The 20,276-nt window shown below is 45.2% G+C and overlaps 1 protein-coding gene across 23 annotated transcripts in view; it reads left to right on the top strand.

Annotated features, from left to right (window-relative positions):
* TMEM150C (transmembrane protein 150C) overlaps window positions 1-16,120 on the top strand; it is a 55,276-nt gene extending 39,156 nt beyond the window's left edge. For 12 of the 23 annotated variants that reach the window (XM_083756883.1, XM_083756881.1, XM_083756878.1 and 9 more), the window contains 7 exons: window positions 542-623; window positions 1,313-1,366; window positions 3,321-3,353; window positions 3,504-3,571; window positions 5,642-5,769; window positions 11,194-11,371; window positions 13,944-16,120. In XM_083756883.1, coding sequence (XP_083613009.1) covers window positions 544-623; window positions 1,313-1,366; window positions 3,321-3,353; window positions 3,504-3,571; window positions 5,642-5,769; window positions 11,194-11,371; window positions 13,944-14,152 — 750 coding nt within the window. In that variant the 5' untranslated portion in view covers window positions 542-543 and the 3' untranslated portion in view covers window positions 14,153-16,120. Of the gene's footprint in view, window positions 1-541; window positions 624-1,312; window positions 1,367-3,320; window positions 3,354-3,503; window positions 3,572-5,185; window positions 5,244-5,641; window positions 5,770-11,193; window positions 11,372-13,943 lie in introns of all 23 variants that reach the window. The other 11 variants (XM_083756876.1, XM_083756896.1, XM_083756897.1 and 8 more) reach the window with 2 other exon arrangements.
* The last annotated feature ends 4,156 nt before the right edge of the window (window positions 16,121-20,276 follow it).

A 20,276-nucleotide genomic window follows, 5' to 3' on the forward strand; every position in this document is an offset into this window, starting at 1 on the left:
CAGCAGGGGGATACTGTAGATAGTTATGCAAATAAGGGATCGAAAAGTGACATTCAGTGATTGGATAGTTTTAGAAAATTGTTACAGTTACGTTGTACTGGAGCTCTATATAAGCAGGCTGGCTGAACCTTTCAGTTCAGTTCTGTCCTGTCCTGTGAATAAACAAGAGTTGTTTGAAGAATCGCTGTGTCGTCTGATATGTTCACCCACAACTTAACAGGATGGGTGGCAGAAAAGCAATTGTCCATCTTCCTCTTTACCTAGGTAGAATAACAATTAGCCTTTTGAACACTGTGAAGTTATGGTGGCACCTGAAGGTGTGACAATAGGTGTGTCCAAGCATAAAACAGACTAAGCTCCATGTAGCTCCTGGGAGGAAAGGCAGGTTTAAAATGGGATTAATAGTAATTTGCAAGTTGGGCGGAGAATGTCACCATTTTGAGTATATAGAGAGCACTGTATATCTTCTCGCTGAGGTAAGAAAAGGCCACAAGTTCTCACATTTGCCATGTTTCATTTCTGTTCTCTTTGTTCCTGTCAGGCATGGATGGGAAGAAATGCAGCGTATGGATGTTCTTACCTCTTGTGTTGACACTGTTTACCTCAGCAGGACTGTGGATTGTGTAAGTGACCTTTATGGACCTTTTATGGTTTCTGGGTGGAATAATTTTCTTTGGAGCAACATTATTCAAGGGGTCTCGGCATGCTTCAGGATGAACAGTTCTTCGCTGAAAGAGCATTGTTCTGTCATTCTGCTGAACAACTTGCCTTCTTCCAGGAACCAGCCCTGACACCCCACCCCTCATTTAGGTAAAGCTAAAGGGACCCCTGACGATTAGGTCTGTTTACCTTCCCGCCTATTTATCTACTTGCACTTTAATGTGCTTTCGAACTGCTAGATTGGCAGGAGCAGGGACTGAGCAACAGGAGCTCACCCTATTGCGGGGATTCGAACCGTTAACCTTCTGATCAGCAAGCCAGTGTGATGTAGTGGTTAAGAGCGGTGGACTTGTAATCTAGTGAACCAGGTTCGATTCCCCGCTCCTCCATACGCAGCTGCTGGGTGACCTTGGGCTAGTCACCCTTCTCTGAAGTCTCTCAGCCTCACTCATCTCACAGAGTGTTTGTTGTGGGGGAGGAAGGGAAAAGGAGATTAATAGCCGCTTTGAGACTCCTTCAGGTAGTGATAAAGCGGGAAATCAAATCCAAACTCTTCTTCTTCTAGGCTCTGTGGTTTAACCCACAGCACCACCTGCGTCCCTTTTACCCTTCATTTAGAATTGTCCAAATGTCTTCCTTCCTATTTTGGCAGGTATTTTATAGCAGTAGAAGACAACAACATTATTCCGCTAAATGTGCTGGACAGGTAATATATATATATATATATATATAAAATCTTACTTTCTAATGACACAGTCCATTATGCTTCACAGTATCAAATCGTCAGGGTGCGTTTCAGCACATGAACTCAAAGCAGTGCTGGGAGCCCTATTCTGCTGACCCCTACAGAGAAGCAGAATTAGTTTCCCTGGAATGCAACATATAATCCTTTTAGCTGACTTTACACAGCAATGTTCTCGGCTAATAGCCTAGGGCAGTGGTGGCCAAACTTAGCCCTCCACCTGTTTTGGGACTACAACTCCCATCATCCCTAGCTAACAGGACCAGTGGTCAGGGATGATGGGAACTGTAGTCCCCAAACAGCTGGAGGGCCAAGTTTGGCCATCACTGGCCTAGGGTTTTATCCACCAAACAGCAATGTAAATAGAAGGAATGAGTGGAAACAGTGCAGAGTTCCTTATGAATTGAAAGTTACTCTGCTTGATTTTGCAGTCTGCTAATACCACCTTCCTTTTCTTGCAATCTACTACTAGCACGTTTTCTTTTTTAAAAGCAAGAGTAGGTCAGGCTTGAATGAGCCACCTTTTGCTTTCTTTAAAACCAGAGCTCAGAAGTCCACCAGCTGCAGCCAGTTGCAAAACCGTGGTGCAGACGATGGAGCCAGTCTTGGTTACCCACTGCACCCAATGAACCCTGCATTGGCCTGAATTAGTGCCTCCCATTAAAATGACAGCTAAAGCAGAACAGCAGAAGCCCCTGCCCAGATGGGGGAAGCAGGAGACAACCTTGCCACATCCCCTTCCTAGGTAGCATGCAGGCGAGGGCCAGCAAGGAAACCCCCATTCCATCCATGACCACGACAGCCTTTCTCACCCTTCCCTGCTGGCTGTCCCTTGTGCTGCCGCCGCCTGCCTGCCTCTACAGCTTCAGTCACAGTTGGGACAACTGTCCAATGCAGCCTGTTGTCAGGGCCGGCCCAAAACATTTTAGCACCTGAGGCAAACCCCCAAATGGCCCCCCTCTCATGTCAGGAAAGAAGAGGTGCGGGAAGATCTACATCAGGAACAAGGGGGGAAAGAAATATTGACATTAGGATCTGCTGCCCCTGTGAATTCTGCCACCTGAGGCAGTTGTCTCACCTTGCCTCTTGGTTGGGCCGGCCCTGAATAAAGATCTACATTGGGATCTGCTGTCCCTGTGGATTCTGCCACCTGAGGCAGTTGTCTCATGGATTGGTCAGCCCTGCCTGACGTTGCTCAGTAGCAACCAAGGCATCAAATGGAGGACCGCTAGCATTGCTGCTACTGTCTGTCCCAAGCTCTGCAGATTGGACTGACCCAGGTTGTTGCCCCCCCCCACCAGTGCCCTTTTAAATTTGGCAAATGGTTTGGTGTTGCACACACATATACACACCCATTAGGTAGAGGGAGTCTGTCACTGCAGGCAGGTCTCATTCAGGGATCAGGAACCAGCAGCCCTCCCAATGTGGTTGGGCTATATACAGGGGTCAGCAAACTTTTTCAGCAGGGGGCTGGTCCACTGTCCCTCAGACCTTGTGGGGGGCCAGGAGGAAATGAACTAATTCCTATGTCCCACAAATAACCCAGAAATGCATTTTAAATAAAAGCACACATTCTACTCATGTAAAAACACCAGGCAGGCCCCACAAATAACCCAGAGATGCATTTTGAATAAATAGACACATTCTACTCATGTAAAAACACACTGATTCCCGGACTGTCTGTGGGCCGGATTTAGAAGGCGATTGGGCCGGATCCGGCCCCTGGGCCTTAGTTTGCCTACCCATGGGTTATAACTTCCATCGGAGCTGGTGATGGTGGGATTGGAGTCCAACCATTGGAGAGCTACACAGGTTCTCCATTCCTGTTCTAAACTAAATCACATTCAGTAACATTCAGTAACCAGCCCTGCAATTCTGACTTGTGTATGATTCATTTCTTTTTTTTTTCATGCCTTAGGAAGGAAGGTCCCCAAAAGCCTCCTTATATAAGGTAATGAAGTCACTTTCCATCCTTTATCTCTCTCCATGTCTTCCCCCCCCAAATAAGGCCCATTTTTAAACCAGTGGACCATTTTACTGATTTATGCATCTCTGTTGCAGGCTTAGTTGAATTACAATGATGCGCATTATATTTTTGAAGTATTGCAGGTGACGCCCCTCCTGCAAGCTGTGTGTTTAGCCAAGTCATGAACATGGCAGCATTTCTAGGTAGGCGTTGCATGGAGAATGTCTGGCTTCTTCTTTTATTTTTTTTGTCTCTTCTAATTTGTGTTAGCGAATCACCAGGTTCAGCTCAGTAAATGTTGTCAAGGTGAGGCCCAGGAATCTGCAGCTATTATGGCTTAGTTCTCACTGAGGGGGTGTTTGGGCTGGACAACTTGAGACTGAAGGTCATGTGGGGGACTCCTCCTTCATAAAAAGAATTGAAATCTTTCAACGCAGAACATTAGAATGTCAGGTAGAAGGCTAGACTAAGTCCCTTCTTCCTGACATGCTGGATTTCTGCATGCAGGGTGTTTTTTTTTAATGGAGGAGCAACCAATTGTTGGAAACCCTACCTAATCTCAAGTTATTTAGCTCAGATGCAGGTTTTAGGCTTGGCATAAGCATCTAACATCTTTGGGCATGGCCCATCAGCTCTGACACCTACCTGGGTTTGGGGTTTACTTAGCAGCAGAGCTGGCTGTCATTTTAAATTTCCCACAATGCCCTGGAGCGACACTACACTGTGTTGTTAATAAACATTTCAGGCAGTTTGCAGCACTGCTATCTGCCCCACAACGCTGCTCCAACATATTTACTGCCTCTGAGAACTAGGCCTGTAAAACAGGGGTTGCTAACCCATGGCCCGCAGGCAAGATCCAGACCGGCAAGGTTTTGTGACTCCTGAGACACCCCCCCCCCCTTTAAGTTTGTCATTTTGAATTTGTAGTGCTATGATTCCAAATGATTTTTTTTTTTGTAGCATTAAAGCTCCTCCAAAAATTTTAAAACATTTTTTACAGACCGCTCCAATAGGTTCTCAGATGCGATACTGCAATGCCAAAAGATTTTTTGTGGCCTCCCAAGGCCACTCAAAATTTGTTCATTAAAAAAAGTCTGCTTTTTTTTTTTTTTTTAAAAAAAGACAATTCTTGCAGGTTTCCTTCTGCAATTCTATGATGCCAAATATTTTTGAGACCCACCCATAAGACCCACCAAAATTTGTAACAGCAACAACAACAACATTTGTTTCCCATACTTTTTTTGCATTTTGGCCATTGCTCACTTTGACATGTAGCCCTCAGAGGCCCACAGCCCAAACAGGTTATTTGCCCCTACTATAAATAACATATGCAAAGGTTGTGTAAAATATCCTGAGAGTGAAACATTGTAGTCGCTGTATATTTTTGCTTGTTTGTTTTTAATCATCTCATTTTTCAGGCAATATTTGTTTTTATTTGCATGAAACTTGATATCAGTTTCTAATGCTTTAAATCCTGCATGTGTGTGAGCACAGCAATAATGTGATTATGCATATAATAATGGTGATAATGTTTGTTATATAACGTTCGCAACCCTTCTTTTAATTGATGGTCAGTATTTCTTTGCTAGAGTTAGAAACTGAGCTGTAGTAGCCCTATAGCAGGCTTATAAATCTGCGCTCACCTGGTTACCTGGGATGTGTAAGAATGGCCTGTAGGCCATTGGTTATGCCAGTTAGGGATGATGGAAGCTGTGGTCCAAAATATCTAGAAGGCTGCCCATTGGCTATGTCCAGTCTACATATATACAAGGAAGACTCTTCTGACAAAAGTTTATGGTATGCTGTTTCAAATATAGGGTGACCAGATCCAAAGGAGTGCAGGGCACCTATGTGTAGAAGAAGGGAGTTTGGCAGGTATGTAAACTAGAGCTACCAAAATTCCTTTTCCTACACCACTGTTAAAAGTACCAAAGGCCTGGCTGCCTTTGCTTCTGGGTCATCCTTTGTAGGCAAGATTCAAGCACAGTGGAGATGGTTAATGGGAGAGAGGCTTCTAGGGTCCTATCAGGTCTTAATTTTTCCGGGTGGCATTGCTTTTGACTGACCAAGAAATAACTCAGGAGGGAGGCTCTTGCAAGTCTGCTGCCCCAGAATTAAAAGAGGGCGGATACTTTTGCACTTCTCAAGCTCCATAGCCAGGCTGTGGTGGGTGCATTTGTAAACCTGTCTCCAGGCCTGTTTGGGCCTAGAATTATATTGACGTTTGGAGTCATAATTGCGCATGAGTGTCACGTTCTCGTTCCTCATTTCAGCGCTTGTTGTGGCTGTCCTCCGCTTTATTCAGCTAAAACCAAAAGTTTTGAATCCCTGGCTCAATGTGAGCGGCCTGGTGGCGTTGTGCTTGGCCTCCTTCGGAATGACTTTGCTGGGCAATTTCCAGGTATTGTGTGTGTTCGTTCTCTCTCTCTCTCTCTCTCTCTCTCTCTCTCTCTCATCTTCCCCAATAACTGACTCCCTAAGCCACGCCCCTCACCAGCACCTCTTTGCACCTTCCGTGAGTGTTTTTTGGCTGGAATGTGTCTGTGGTCTCTTGATAATACCTCTTACTTCCCTGGATGAAGGATAGAGAAAGGTGTGAGAGTACAAACTAGCCTGTGCTACAAAGGCATCCTTTACATCCATTGCTCTGCTGCTTTTATCTCTGTCTCCTCCCGCCACTGACATTTGGCCTCCAGAAGGGCACCCAGAAGGGAATGTGGCCCTCGACTGAAAAATCTTCCCTACCTCTTGTCTGTCCTGAATGGGAGTGACTCTCCAGGTCCCACATTGAGGTCTTTCCCATCACCTGCCATTTTCAACTAGACAAGCCAGGGGTCGAACCTGGTATATTCTGCATGCAAAAGATGCGCTCTGCCCTAGAGATCTGTGCCTGGCATATTTGGGCGTCTTTTTAATGTTTCTAGACCACTGTTCTGTTGTCACATTCCAAGTGGAATCGAAACACATGCAATCGCATGTTGCAGTTGATACGTATGAGCAAAAAAACCCACACAAAAACAGAGGCCAACCAGAGAATATTGAGAAGCAAAGCAGCTTGTAAGCTTGATCTTTTATTGATCTGTTGCCACAGGGTGCTCCCCTCACCTGCAGGAAAGGAGGAGGAACCCAGAACAATGGCGTGCAAGGTTTTATATGGACTTTTGAAATTACCACCCTGTAGATCAAGATCACCCCCAGAAACATCATACATACATCACAGAAGGGGTGTAACCTAAGACCACCCCTCAGATACATCATACCTACATCACAGAAAAGGCGGTCTAAAACAGAAATTTAAATGTTGTTTTTCTCCTGTTGTTATCTCCTGTCTGGCAGGTTACTTGATTGGATTGCCTGGGGAGCCTGGCCAGTCTTTTGTAATGGTAAATACTTAGTTCCTGGGCCAGGTCGCAGGCTCACACCCTATTCAAACACAGACATACCCTTAAGACAGAATTTGTGAATGAAAAGACAATGGGGAGGCTTTTCCATTTGACCTTGCAGAGAAAACACCTGGTCAGCCTGGGAGTCAAAATGGCTCCATGGCTGCTTTCCTGTGCAGCTTCAGACATGTGGCCTATGTACGTGTTTGCTTGGTACATTTATGAACCTTTATTATATACATAAGACCTTAATTTATTTATTTCAACATACTACATCCCCATAATCTCTGGCTCTGCTGGCTGGCGCTGATGGGAGTTAAGAATCTAACAACATCTCAGAAACCTGCCAGTTCCCCTGCCAGAATACTTCAGCCAGATTCAGTTATTTGTTTTGGCCATGAGCCATTAGGAAGTTTACAAATGTGGTGATTCAAATAGTTTACAAATTAAAACATATGTCAGGTCTGCAACAGAACCCAAAATGTGAAACTTTGTCAAGTTCACATGGGCCACTCTGGGCGGCTGCCAACAGAATATACAAGAACAACAACAGAACACCACATGTTAAAAGCTTCCAGATACAGGGCTGCCTTCAGATTTAATCTGTCCCCCATCAGATAATCTTCCCTTTCACACTATGGATCACAAGGCTCATTGCTGCTTTTTCTTGAGACACCACAAACGATGGTCTGTTTGTTTGTTAATGATTAAACAGTGAAACAGCCATGTTTTGTCAGTGTGTCTGAATTAAGGCATTGTCTCATTAGTTTCTAGTTCAATAGCCTGTTAATAATAATCTACAGTAAATGTCTAGAACAGAGCTATTCTGTTATGATAGGGAAAGGAGTGCTGGAAGAACCTCTAAACCCCAAACCCTAAGGACCTCATACTGACCAGGATGGAGGGTGGGGAGGAGAAAGTTGCAGAGGAAATTAGTATGCCAGCTGGAATATTTTCACCTCCTTTTTCTCTCTCTGTCTGTGTGTCAGAGGAACAAGCATTCTGGGTTCAGTGGCTCCGAAAACCTCCCCTCTTCTGCCCCATCACACCCCTTATTGCCATTGTGGCTGTTGGAGCACTGACAATAGAGCAGCAAGGGTGGCAGAAGTTTCCATGTCACATTTAAGACAGGTCAAGGACAGGACTCCTTCACCGCCTGCAGACCTCCTTCTCTGTGGGTGAAGGGAGAGATCTCCTGTATCCCATGGCTTCTGGGGTGTGTTCTCTGGGATTATAGCACTGTGCCCTAAACAACGGTAATGTCCCTTCTTCTGTGGCTTCCTTCTCTTTTACCGTACTCTTAAATGACTCATCTTCCCCACTGGCAAAATCATATATATATATATCTCAAATTTATACATTTCACTGATTTTACAATCATTTTTACCTTTCAAAACTTGACTTCCTTCCCCCACTTTCCTTAAATTTATTTATAACATATTCTGCTTATACAAATTAACTTAATTTGTTCATTTACTCATCTTCTTTAAATATATACTGTTACAAAACTGCAGGTTATTACAATAATCCTGCCAGTGTTTTTATCTGTTTACAATTTATCCATGAGTATTCAATAAACCATTTCCATTCTTTTGTAAAAAGTTTGTTATCTTGATTTCTTATTCTTCCGGTACGTTTCACCCTTTCTGCATATTCCGTAAGTTTTTGTATCTATTCTTCCTTTGCTGGGACTTCTTCTTCTTTCCGTTTTTGGGCAAGTAGCATTCTTGCCGCTATAGTCATATATGTGAATAAGTTTCTATACATTTTAGATAGTTCTGTCCTTATAATTCCCAAGATTTTGCCCCTGACAAAATCTCAGGGCACCTTTGCTCATCATGTTCTGCTCTTCTTCAACACTCTAAAGAAGAGTGGATTGCATGTGCTTTCAGCATGCAGGGCAGAGTGGATCCCTCCCTGCTTTAAAAGGATCTCCTGCCTAGCTTCATCTAGCCGCCAGATGGCACTTTCTGTAAGTTCAGTATTCCCAGACAGCTGCTTCTCTTTCAGGCTGTCTCCATCCTCCTTTTGAGTATCATGTTTCTCGACTCCCTCCCTGTCTCGTATAGAAACGTAGAATCGTAGATCCGAAAGGCGCATGGCCATCTAACCTTCAGCCCTTCTCATAGAGGTAGGCCCTTCATCCTGACATCCCAGCACCCCTGAAATGATGGCGTGCTGCAAGTAGGAGAGGATCCTGTCTTACTGTGTGCCTAGCAAGATAATCAGACATCAAGCACACCGCATTACAAGCCGCCTTTGAAACGGTCGTCAGATTTTTGCATGCTCTGCAGCTTGATGGGAGAAGGGCAAGATCTATCAAGCCCACACAGTTCTCATGGATTCTGTCCAAGGTGCCTGCAGGTCACGGAATAAATGTAAGCCGTGTTTTCGTGGGCCAAAATCTGATGCCCGCAAAAGCCCGGCTTAGGTGTCGCTTGATATCAGGGCCCAGGCTGCCCCAGGCAGATGAGATGATTTATTTGGCAGATGTGAGGTAGGGAACGATACATCCATAAAAGGAAACGGCACATTTATAAGAGAACAGGGCATTTGTGCTGAGGCGTGCAGGATTTATTAGCACTTGCGTAAGAGCCCGCCATTCCTATAAATCCCAAACCCACCTACTGTCGTAAAGAAAGTACATTTCATGTAGAATTATTTTTCTAAGTGGATTAATAGCAACAGGAGGCCCGTAGGTCATGTTAAGCTTGCCACTCCCTGCAGCCTGTTATTGGTGCCAACCAGGACTGGGATACGGGAGAGGATGTGGAACAGCACATCCTCTGTTCCCCAAAGAATCCTGGGTGCTGTTCAGGGTGCTGAGAATTGTAGCTCTGCGAGGAGTGGACTATAGTTCACAGGATTCTTTACGAGGGTGCTACAGTTACCAGATTTTTTTCAATGAATCTGAGGACACTTTATTTATTTATTTTGAAGCTGAGTAGCAACAGGGAGTCAGTAGTGGGGATGGTGAGGCAAAAGACCCTGGGCCCAAGCACACATGCATATAAAGGTGCAAAGCCCTTCATTTGCACCCTGTGAAACATAAATGCTCTGAGTTTTTTAAAAACTGGGCAACGGCGTGCCGCCTGCCCGTGACTCCCGAGCCTCCCTCGATCTCCTTTCCCCTTCCCCCTTTGTTTTGACTGATCAGGGGAGGCTTGGGAGTTTCCCAGTTTTTTAAAAACTCTGTGCATTTATGTTTCACAGGGTGTGAAAGAAGGGCTTTGCACCTTGCCTGGCAGAGAAACCACACGCCTTGCGCCCCTCCTGGGCAACGCCCGCCCGCCTGTGACTTCCGAGCCTCCCCCAATCTGTCAAGACAAAGGGGGAAGGGGGATCTGTACCGCTGGACGTCCCTGGTTCCCCCTCGGCAGTGGCAGCAGCAGCAAGCAGCTCCTGAAGCCAGCCAGAGTCAACTGTGCTACAAGGCTGGCTCTGGGCTGCTGAGACTGCCGCTGCCACGTTTCCCGGGGACAGATTTGCAAATCTGGGGACATTCCGGGGACGGAATTTGTCTGGGGACAGATTTGCAAATCCGGGGACTGTCCCCGGAAACTGGGGACACCTGGTATCCCTACTTTAAACGCCTTAGTTGTCTCTTCTGATCTGCTTCAGAAAGGGCAGAAGTGTTTCCTCTCCTTCTCCAGCTCTTCCATCCTTTACTCCAGGCACATCTTGGGTAGTCAGATGCAAAAGACGACAGGGCTCCCGATCCTTTTAATAGCTGTACAGAAGAGAGAAGCTTGGCAGGTGTAACTTGCATGATAAGATAGGTAAAGGTAAAGGGACTCCTGACCATTAGGTCCAGTCATGACCGACTCTGGGGTTGCGGCGCTCATCTCGCTTTATTGGCCAAGGGAGCCGGCGTACAGCTTCCGGGTCATGTGGCCAGCATGACTAAGTCACTTCTGGCGAACCAGAGCAGCACACGGAAACGCCGTTTACCTTCCCACCGGAGTGGTACCTATTTATCTACTTGCACTTGACGTGCTTTCGAACTGCTAGGTTGGCAGGAGCAGGGACTGAGCAATGGGAGCTCACCCCGTCGCGGGGATTCGAACCGCCGACCTTCTGATTGGCAAGTCCTAGGCTCTGTGGTTTAACTCACAGCGCCACCCACGTCCCCTGCATGATAAGATACACCTGCTGAAAGCCCCTCTTCTGCACAAATATTAAATGTGCAGGAGCTCCTTTGGCACCTGCCCGCCTTAGGCGTGCCTCTGAGCCATCAGCCTTGAAGGATTGAGGAGAAAGTAAAGTCATCCACACATCAAGGTATTCTCTCACGCATGTTGAGGTCAGCAGTGGCAGTATGACCAGGTTCGCTCTGGTTCCTTAGCAGAACCAGGTAAAGCAGAATCATCCGGAGGTTTGAGGGCAAGAGCCTTTTCTATCAATCACATCAAGGAAGGCCACCGGTTCTGTTGTATTTGCAGCTTTCGAATGATGAAGAAATCCATAATGTGGGCACATCCCTGACCTTTGGTTTCGGCACCCTGGCCTGCTGGATTCAGTCTGCCCTAACGCTCAAAATAAACTTGAAGAATGAAGGAAGGAAAGCTGGGATCCCACGAGTCGTCTTGTCAGCAGCGATAACCCTCTGCGTCGTCCTTTGTATCCTTTAGTTATGCACATTTTCACCAACTTCTCATCTCAAAGGCGGAAAGTTCACGATCTGATAAATTAGAGTTTCCAAGCGATGAACTGTTTTCATGAGGCTGTAGTTTGCCATTGCATTTATGAGTATCAGCACATGTACTGTGAAATCAAGTCTTAACACTAATCCCCAGAACTCATTCAAATTATGCATTTCTGAAACTATAAATTCTGCTAAAATTTAAATTTTGATGCAGGCGGTTTTTGTGTGCCAAGCATGTAAGCTCGGATTTTCAATGCAGTCCTGTGCCTTAAGTTGTGATCCTGTACCGACGTACCTGAAAGCAAGCCCTACAAAATACAATGGGGTTTACTTCTGGGCAGAAATGCATATAATTCTGCTCCTAAAGTGAAATCATATACACCCTTAACTGGGAGTAAGTTCAGTTTATTTCTGAGTATGTATAGGTTTGTACTGAGCAAGTCCCAAATTAGTCACCTGATGAAAAATGTGTTTTGACCAAGGGAAGATGCACAATATGAATACTCTGTGGCCCTTTAGTAACTGCTCTGTTTTAAGAACAGAGTGTAAGAAGACGGCTGCTGGATCAGATCAAAGGCTTATTGAGCCCAGCATCCCTCTCTTACAGATGCTTAAGGGAAGGCCGCAATTTCTTCAACTATACCAAGCCTACAGAAGCCTGATACTAATGGCTTGAAAGAACAGAGATACAATTCCCCTTAATCAGTGGTGACATTAGCAACATATGAACTGACAGCTTATAGACTTAATTTTCTTTGGATAAATTCAGTGGTATTTGGAATGGCTTTACACAGAATATATTGGGGTACTGACAATTATATGTGCATTAGGCTAATAAGAATATACACATCTGTATGTGAATGTATGGTATTTTTTTCCCTCTGTTACATTCTCACTCACTTTTTACTTTCGTTCTTTCTCTCTCTTTTTTTTCTAAATGCAATTCTCTTATTTATATATATATATATATATTTTAAAAAAACACTATACCAGCCTACAGAACTTGTGATGCATTGAGCCAAATTCATCCCACTGGACAGCTATTGTGGTTTGCCAAGTTTGGGTAAAAGAGTTTGTGCTCTCAGTAAAGGGGGTGGGGAGAGCATGATTGTGACTATGTGGCCCTGCCCTTGAACTCTGTACGCTGATTTGGGTCTTTTGGACAAAGCCTCCACTAACCTGCTTTCTTTACAAGACCTGATAAAGGCATGGGACTGTGGGAAGTCTCGAGTGAGATTTGTGTATAGATTTTGTGTGTGTGCGCGCACAAGGCTACCATTCCAGCACAGTTATTAGCAGGAATCATTTTGAGTGAAAATTGTGTAGATTCTTTTGGTGCATGGCACAGAGATCTTGATCAGAATTTTGAAGGTGCAAAACCAGAGATCCGTATTAAATGGGAGCGGTTTTTTATGAACGTGCCCTCACTGTCACATGCAAAATTAGCTTTCCTTTCTCATCTCTTATCTCCTTGTTTTGCAAACACACAGCACTGGAAACTTGCCAGCCTTATTATCCCTTTTGCATGCTTTTCCTCCAGCTAATGCAGTTCTCAGAAGACAGAGGTAAGGTTCTAATAAAACAACAGCAGCAAGTTGAGTCTGGTAAAAAAACCAAACCCACGTCATCTGAAATGTCCTTACATAAGCCTTGCGAAAGTATGATGAACTCTTGATGGATCAGTGTGACGGTGTAATAAAGTGGGTGTCTGCAAAGTGGGGGGGATCTGTTTTAATACCAAATGGGATGCATAGGAAGGGGAGAAAAACTTGGCCCCCTCCCCTACTTGGCTTCTTTCAGCTGTGAATTCCCCATGAATACCAAAGCCCAAATGGGTTATGATAAGGGCCAACCCTCCCATTGCACCTTGTGAAGAATAAATGATCCAAAATAAGAGACATAATAATAATAATAATAATAATAATAATAATAATAATAATAATAGTTTATTTATACTCCACCCATCTAGCCGGGCTTCCCCAGCCACTCTGGGCGGCTTCCAAGCAAATATTAAAATACAGCAATACATGAAACATTAAAAGCCTCCCTAAACAGGGCTGCCTTCAGATGTCTTCTAAAAGTTTGGTAGTTGTTGTTCTCTTTGACATCTGGTGGGAGGGCATTCCAAGTTTAAGTTAAACGACTCACAGAATTCTACTTTTTTGGTGCAGAATTTGGGTTGCCTGTGTGCCGAATGTTTTATTCTTTAGCACAGTGTTGACACAGCCCTGCGTGTAAGACAGCCTCATCCACGTTCTCTTGAGAGCCAGTGTGGTGTAGTGGTTAAGAGTAGTGGACTCGTAATCTGGGGAACCGGGTTCGCTTCCCCGCTCCTCCACATGCAGCTGCTGGGTGACCTTGGGCCAGTCACACTTCTCTGAAGTCTCTCAGCCCCACTCACCTCACAGAGTGTTTGTTGTTGGGGAGGAAGGGAAAGGAGATTGTTAACTGCTTTGAGACTCCTTCGGGTAGTGATAAAGCGGGATATCAAATCCAAACTCTTCTTCTTCTCTTCTTCCTGCGCATTTTTCCTTGACGCCTCTCCAGATTTCATCTTGATGTCCCAGAAGTTCCACATGCACGCTGCGCGGATACAGTGGGGAATGGTGATGTGCTTCCTGTGCTACTTCGGCTCCTTTGCTGTGGAGTTCAGACACTACCGCTTCGAGATCATCTGCTCCGAGTACCAGGAGAACTTCCTCAGCTTTTCCGAAAGCCTCTCTGAAGCGTCCGAGTACCAAACAGATCAGGTGTAACCCAGGCCACTCGCTCATTCCTTTTGTCGTGGCGTTAGGTTCCCGTAGACACATGGTTGAACACCTGATCCTATTCCTCCCCCTTTTCTTTTTTTAATACTTGTTCATTTTCCACGCCTACAAGTTGCCAAAAAGTATTCCCCCCCCCAAAAAAAAACCCACAGAACTAGGCATTTTAAGAGACACGGAACTGCCACCGCCCTTTGTGCCTCTTTCCCCCACTTCCTCATGATGTATTTTGCAATGCAACGTAATACCAGCATCTCCCCAGGCACCTCTCATCGTTGGCCGGCAGAAGCGGGTGAAGACGCAGTCACAGCCTATTCTGTGTCATGTTGTGGGTTTTGTAAGGAAGAGGCAGCAAAGGGATGTGGAGGCAGCTTTAGGAGGTCTAGTCCCACCTAAGGGGACCTAGGAAAGGTGGGAGGCAATTGTTTTCTAAATTCCTTGGTGCGGCTGCAGTACAGTTCAGAACAAGATTGGCACCTTTGCTGCTATGGGCCTGGCTGTGCATCAGCTTCCTGTACTCCCCCCCCCCCTTAAATGCACATTTTGAACCGCAGGAAGGGCTCCCAGAAAAGGTAGCTGCCTCCCCTCACTCTCATCCCTAGTGCGCCAGGGAATTTGCTCCCAGTCTGTGCCAGTCCCTGCGATCTAGGGAGTTCCTTCATTTCTGGATTTGTTGCTTGGTGGGGAAACACGGAAGCTGCAGCTTCTAGTGCAGGCATCCCCAACCTGCGGCCCTCCGGATCTTTTGGCCTACGACTCCCATGATCCCTAGGTTACAGGACCAGCGGTCAGGGATGGTGGGAATTGTAGTCCAAAACATCTGGAGGGCCGAAGGTTGGAGGTACCTGTTCCAGTGTCTGTCTACCTCCATTCCTTGCTTCCAGCTTCCCCCCACCCAGCCAATTGCAGCAAGCCGGTCTCTGAAGATGCCACACAGAGGATGAGGCATGGATCAGCTGTGTGCATGCGTGGAAGAAGACAAGAGCCACAGCTACTTAGGTCTCCAGCTTCAGATTTAACAGGTTACCCCCAAGCAGCAGCCTGCTATTGCATTACCTCTCGCCTTATTGCGTGGCACAAGTCTTTTAAAAGCGGAAGGGCCTTGCTGGAAGGTGGAAAGCTGGCAAACCTCGAAGCAGCCTAGTCTACTAACCTCTCATTCTTCTCCTGAAACTCAGGGGTTAAGGTTGCCACATTTCCCCTAAACATTAGGCTTTTGTGGTTTCCAGAACCATGCTGAAATACTGCAGGTGACAATTTGCTGGCTAGGAGGAGGGTGAATGAAGTTCACCCACGGACCATCTACATTTTTAAATAAATGCAGTCAACATTCCTTAGTTCTTTTCTCTTGCTGCAGATTGGCATGGGGTTTGGTTCAAGGCTTCCAAGTTAAATGATTGGAAATGAATGCATGGTCAAAACATGGGAGAGTATCCTATGATTGCATTGGGCCAAAGTCTGCTGTTGGACATGGACTATTTTGCTTTTTTAAAAATAATAATAATAATAATCCACTATGTAAAGTACACAAACGTCTCAATAGGTAGAAAGGTAGGTTTGGGGGAGGGGCTGTAAGAGGTGAAACCAACACAAATGAGTTTTATACACAGCATACAGCAACTGAGATGCACACAAATACACATAGCTAAATTAGGCTTCTGTTCAAATGTGTTTTACTGTAAATATTATGTGATGTTGTTTTTTTAAAAAAGAAAATGTTTTACGTTGTATCGTTTTATATTTTGAAATTTTATCGGAAGGGAAAATCTGTTTGTGAAAGGTTTTTCATTTTTGTTTTTCCTGATATGCAACCACTCGAGCTGAAATTCAAGCTTTTTTTTGGTGATATATTGTACATTTCTTAAAAGAATTTCTTATGGCACATTTCAGTACAGCTGAGCAATGACTTAATTCCTGTACACTAAAACATGACCACTAAATAAATTTCTTTTATGGAGAGTGTTGAGTATTTATTACACATGTACGCACACTCAAGACTGAGTGTTGGGTGGAGCAGGAAAGCAGGTTCTGCAGCTGCATACATGGAGATGCTAATTTTTTTTTACTTCAGGTGAGGAACTTTTTCAGACCAAAGACTGTGTTTCTTTCTGAGGTACCACCTAGGGACCATATGCCATATGGCGGGCAAGGCCAAAGGCAAAACCATAGGGGGATCATAATAAATTGATGTACTTGGACCTTGGACCCATGTACCTACAGGACCGTCTCTCCTGGTATGCCCCGCAGAGGACCTTAAGGTCCACAAATAACACTTTGGAGGTCCTGAGCCTCAAGGAGGTTAGATTGGTCTCAACTAGGGCCAGGGCCTTTTCAGTACTGGCCCCAACTTGGTGGAACGCTCTGTCACAAGAGGCTAGGGCCCTGCGGGACTTGACATTTTCCCGCAGGGCCTGCAAGACAGAGCTGTTCCGCCTGGCCTTTGGTTTGGACTCAGTCTGACCTTTATGTTTCCCTTCACTTATGGTCTTGATTTATTGGCTATTTAATTCCCCCCCCCTTTCCCCCCTATTATGTTTTTACTGTGATTTTATTGTTGTTAACCACCCACTCTGGTCAGGGAGGGCGGGGTATAAATAATAATAAATAAATAATCCAAGTTTATGGTCACCATTATGTCTTGTGGTAGCGAGTTCCATAGTCTTAACAATGCACCGTGTGAAGAAGTGATTCTATTGGGCAAAGACACTTTGAAGGAGAGGGACATAATTGCACAAGTATCTACCTTTTAAAGCCATCATCCTAAACGTACTTCAGTGGAAAGAAATCCTATTGACACGGGGTCACAAGCCCCTCTCTAGCCTTCATCCAAACACGCTTGAGGAGGACGAGAGGCTGAACTGAGAGGCCATGGTTAGCCCAGGAAAAGTGGGGTGGCGATAGCAAAGGAGGAGGGCGACCTAGAGAGAGTTCTGGGGGCCAAACTGAAAGGTCTCGAGGGCCACATTTGGCCCCTGGACCTGAGGATTCCTACCCCTGTTGTACATCTAGGCAAGAGAGAGACATTATGAGAGTTTAATAATAATAATAATTATATCTGACTGGGTTGTGCCAGCCACATTCGCACAAAGCAAAAATACCCTTAGGAGGGTATGAGGGGTGTGGCCAGGAGGGCCTTATTTGGCCCTGCATCTCTTCACCCGTCTTGAATTTATTAGCCCTAACAAAATCTCCCTATCAAAAAATGAAATGTGTCTCATCTCTTGCCCAAATTAAAAATACATTCTAAGCATTGGGCTCCAAACGGGATAGGATCTTGTAAACTGTTTGGCGTGTCTGTACATGACTTGTAATTCACTAATACAGAACCAATCACCAAGCAGAAAACACATTTTTTGGGGGTGTTGTACAGAGAGAAGTTTCCATTTCTTCTCTGACCTCCATCTTATCTTTATTTCTATTTCACACAAGCAGCTTCTTCTTCCAACGACTTTTTATTCTGTAACTTCTCTGGAACACACACAGAGAATGAAACTTTGCTGGTTGCAAGAGTTTCATGCTGGTTTGGGTTTTTCTGTGCCAAGCTTTCCACATAACTTTTGTACAGCTCTGATTAATATTTGTGACTTGTTTTGGGGAGATCTTACTTTTCCTTTATCAGAGCTGTTCCTTTTGCATGGAACTAAGTTTTTCCAGAGCTTCAGCCTATACAGACAGCTTTGAATAATTTATTTTATAGATCATTCTGCTCCAAGGTGAGATTAAAAATAAAATAGCAAAGTCAAACATTTTTCTTTAATTTTTACGCAGACTAATTTTATGTTTGGATTTTTGTGGTTTTTATATCCTGGACACCATACTTATCTCTAGCAACATGCATCAAAAACCACAGGAGCCAGTTTCCTGGAATAGTCTTTTCTTGAAGTGAAAGGCCATTGAATTAGGACAACTAGAATTATGTAGTGAACTTTAAATGAAGAGGCTGGTGGAGTTTAGGTAGGGAGAGTTTAGTTGCAATTAAGATTCATCTTGCATATAACAGCCACTTTCCTGTAGATTTTTCATTCCGCAATATGCATTTCATGTTGATTTCACTTTGATATTTCTAAGCTCACATCTTTCATAAACTATACTGGCATGCACTGGACTTTGATTGGTGTATTTAAAATAAAATATTTCCAAACAAATTAATAGCCTCTTAGGTTCTGTTCATCCTCTTGCCTATTTGGGGCAAATTAAGACTGTGTGGGATGCGGGTGGCGCTGTGGTCTAACCAGTGTTTCCCAACCTTGGGCCTCCAGCTGTTTTTGAACTACAATTCCCATCATCCCTGACCACTGGTCTCGCTAGCTAGGGATGAGCCTCTTGGGCTTGCCGATCAGAAGGTCGGTGAGTTGAATCCCTGCGGCAGAGTGAGCTCCCATTGCTCTGTCCCTGCTCCTGCCCACCTAGCAGTTCGAAAGCACGTCAAAGTGCAAGTAGATAAATAGGTACCACTCCGGCGGGAAGGTAAATGGCGTTTCCGTGCGCTGCTCTGGTTCGCCAGAAGCGGCTTAGTCATGCTGGCCACATGACCTAGAAGCTGTCTGCGAACAAATGCCAGCTCCCTCGGCCAATAAAGCGAGATGAGTGCCGCAACCCCAGAGTTGTCCGCGACTGGACTTAACGGCCAGGAGTACATTTACCTTTACCTTAAGAACCTGACTACAACTCCCATCATCCCTGATTAGTGGCCATGCTCCTTTTAGCTGATGAGAGCTGAAGTCAAACAATAACTGGAGAGCACCAGGTTCCCTAATCCCTCGTTTAGAGAGTGTCCCCCTTCATTTGTGTGCTTTGAAAGATTACCAGAGGTCAAATTTGCAACAGGTAAGCAGCTACCAACATTATACAGGCGCTTGACAAACACTAAAGACAAACCTTTATTTACCACAAGTGCGTGGGCGGAAGTGAAGCCAGTTCAGACAGAGGGGCCATGGCTGCCGGTCTTCCATTTCAGCCACAGATTTGTTTAAAGACAACACATGCATTGCAAGGCGACAATCACACAGACATTGAATAGATCTGCAGCAAAAGGGACGCTTCCCATCGCTACTCAAGGAAGAAAGAAGCTTTATTGCTCAAATGGTTGCACGTGGATTTCATTGGAAATATTTTGTTTCCCAGCATGCAAAGGTTGTGGCGAGAACTGCGATCCTTATGCAGCAGGGTGGATCACATATTCATGTGCACTGTTTCTAACAGCCCTTTTCAAATACCTGAAGAGGCCGCAGAAGTGGCCAAAGGCTTGTTCTGGGCTTCTGCATAGGGCAGGACTTTCCCTTAGAACAAAGTCTGCCCCCCCCCCCCGGTCCTACAACATAATGTGAATGTAACTTGCTATACTTATGGCCACCTCTGCACGATACTATTAAAGCAGTATCATACCCCTTTAACAATCATACGGTGCTACAGTTCCCAGAATTGTTTATCAATCCCCATTTCCAGGAAACTCTGGGAATTGTCGCTCTGTGAGGTGACATGGGGTCTCCTGAAAACTCCCAGCACCCTTAACAAACTGCACTTCTGATGGTTTTGGGTGGCAATGAGGAGCCACAACCAAGTTGTATCACAGTGTTTACAATCAGGATGTGGTCTGTTATATTCTGCGTTAGCTTTGCAACGTTGTACAGATTTCCCAAAACAGGCTGGGACGGGGGTGGGCAAAATATGCACCACCTTGGCACAGAAAGCTTCGCCTGGGAAGGCCTTCAAAAGTGTTTACAGCTTTTGGTCTGCAAGTCAGTTCGCTTTCTCAGTACCTTATTTCCTCAGCGGATTAGTTAACTCTTCAGCAGAGCAGACAATGCGACCTTTGCATAGCAGGCTACATTCCAGCATGCAAAACTCGACGCTTTTGTGTCTCTGCTCCCCGAATCTCTCCATCCTTCACTAAGACAAGCAAGATTGGGGCACGTTCCAGCTAGATAAACGCACCAGAGGAGCAGCACCAGGCAGGGGCGTGGCCAGAGGAAGGGGTGTGGCCCAAGGAAGGGGGTGGCCTGAGCAAGGGGTGTGGCCTGAGGAGAATCCCATGGCCAGGATAGAGGCCTGCATTTGGCCCTGATCCTGATGTTCCCCACCCCTGCTTGTAAACCCAAAACAGCAGAACATAAAA

This window comes from Podarcis gaigeae (assembly GCF_964106915.1).
Source record: "Podarcis gaigeae genome assembly, chromosome: 9".
NCBI classification, from domain to species: Eukaryota; Metazoa; Chordata; class Lepidosauria; order Squamata; family Lacertidae; genus Podarcis; species Podarcis gaigeae.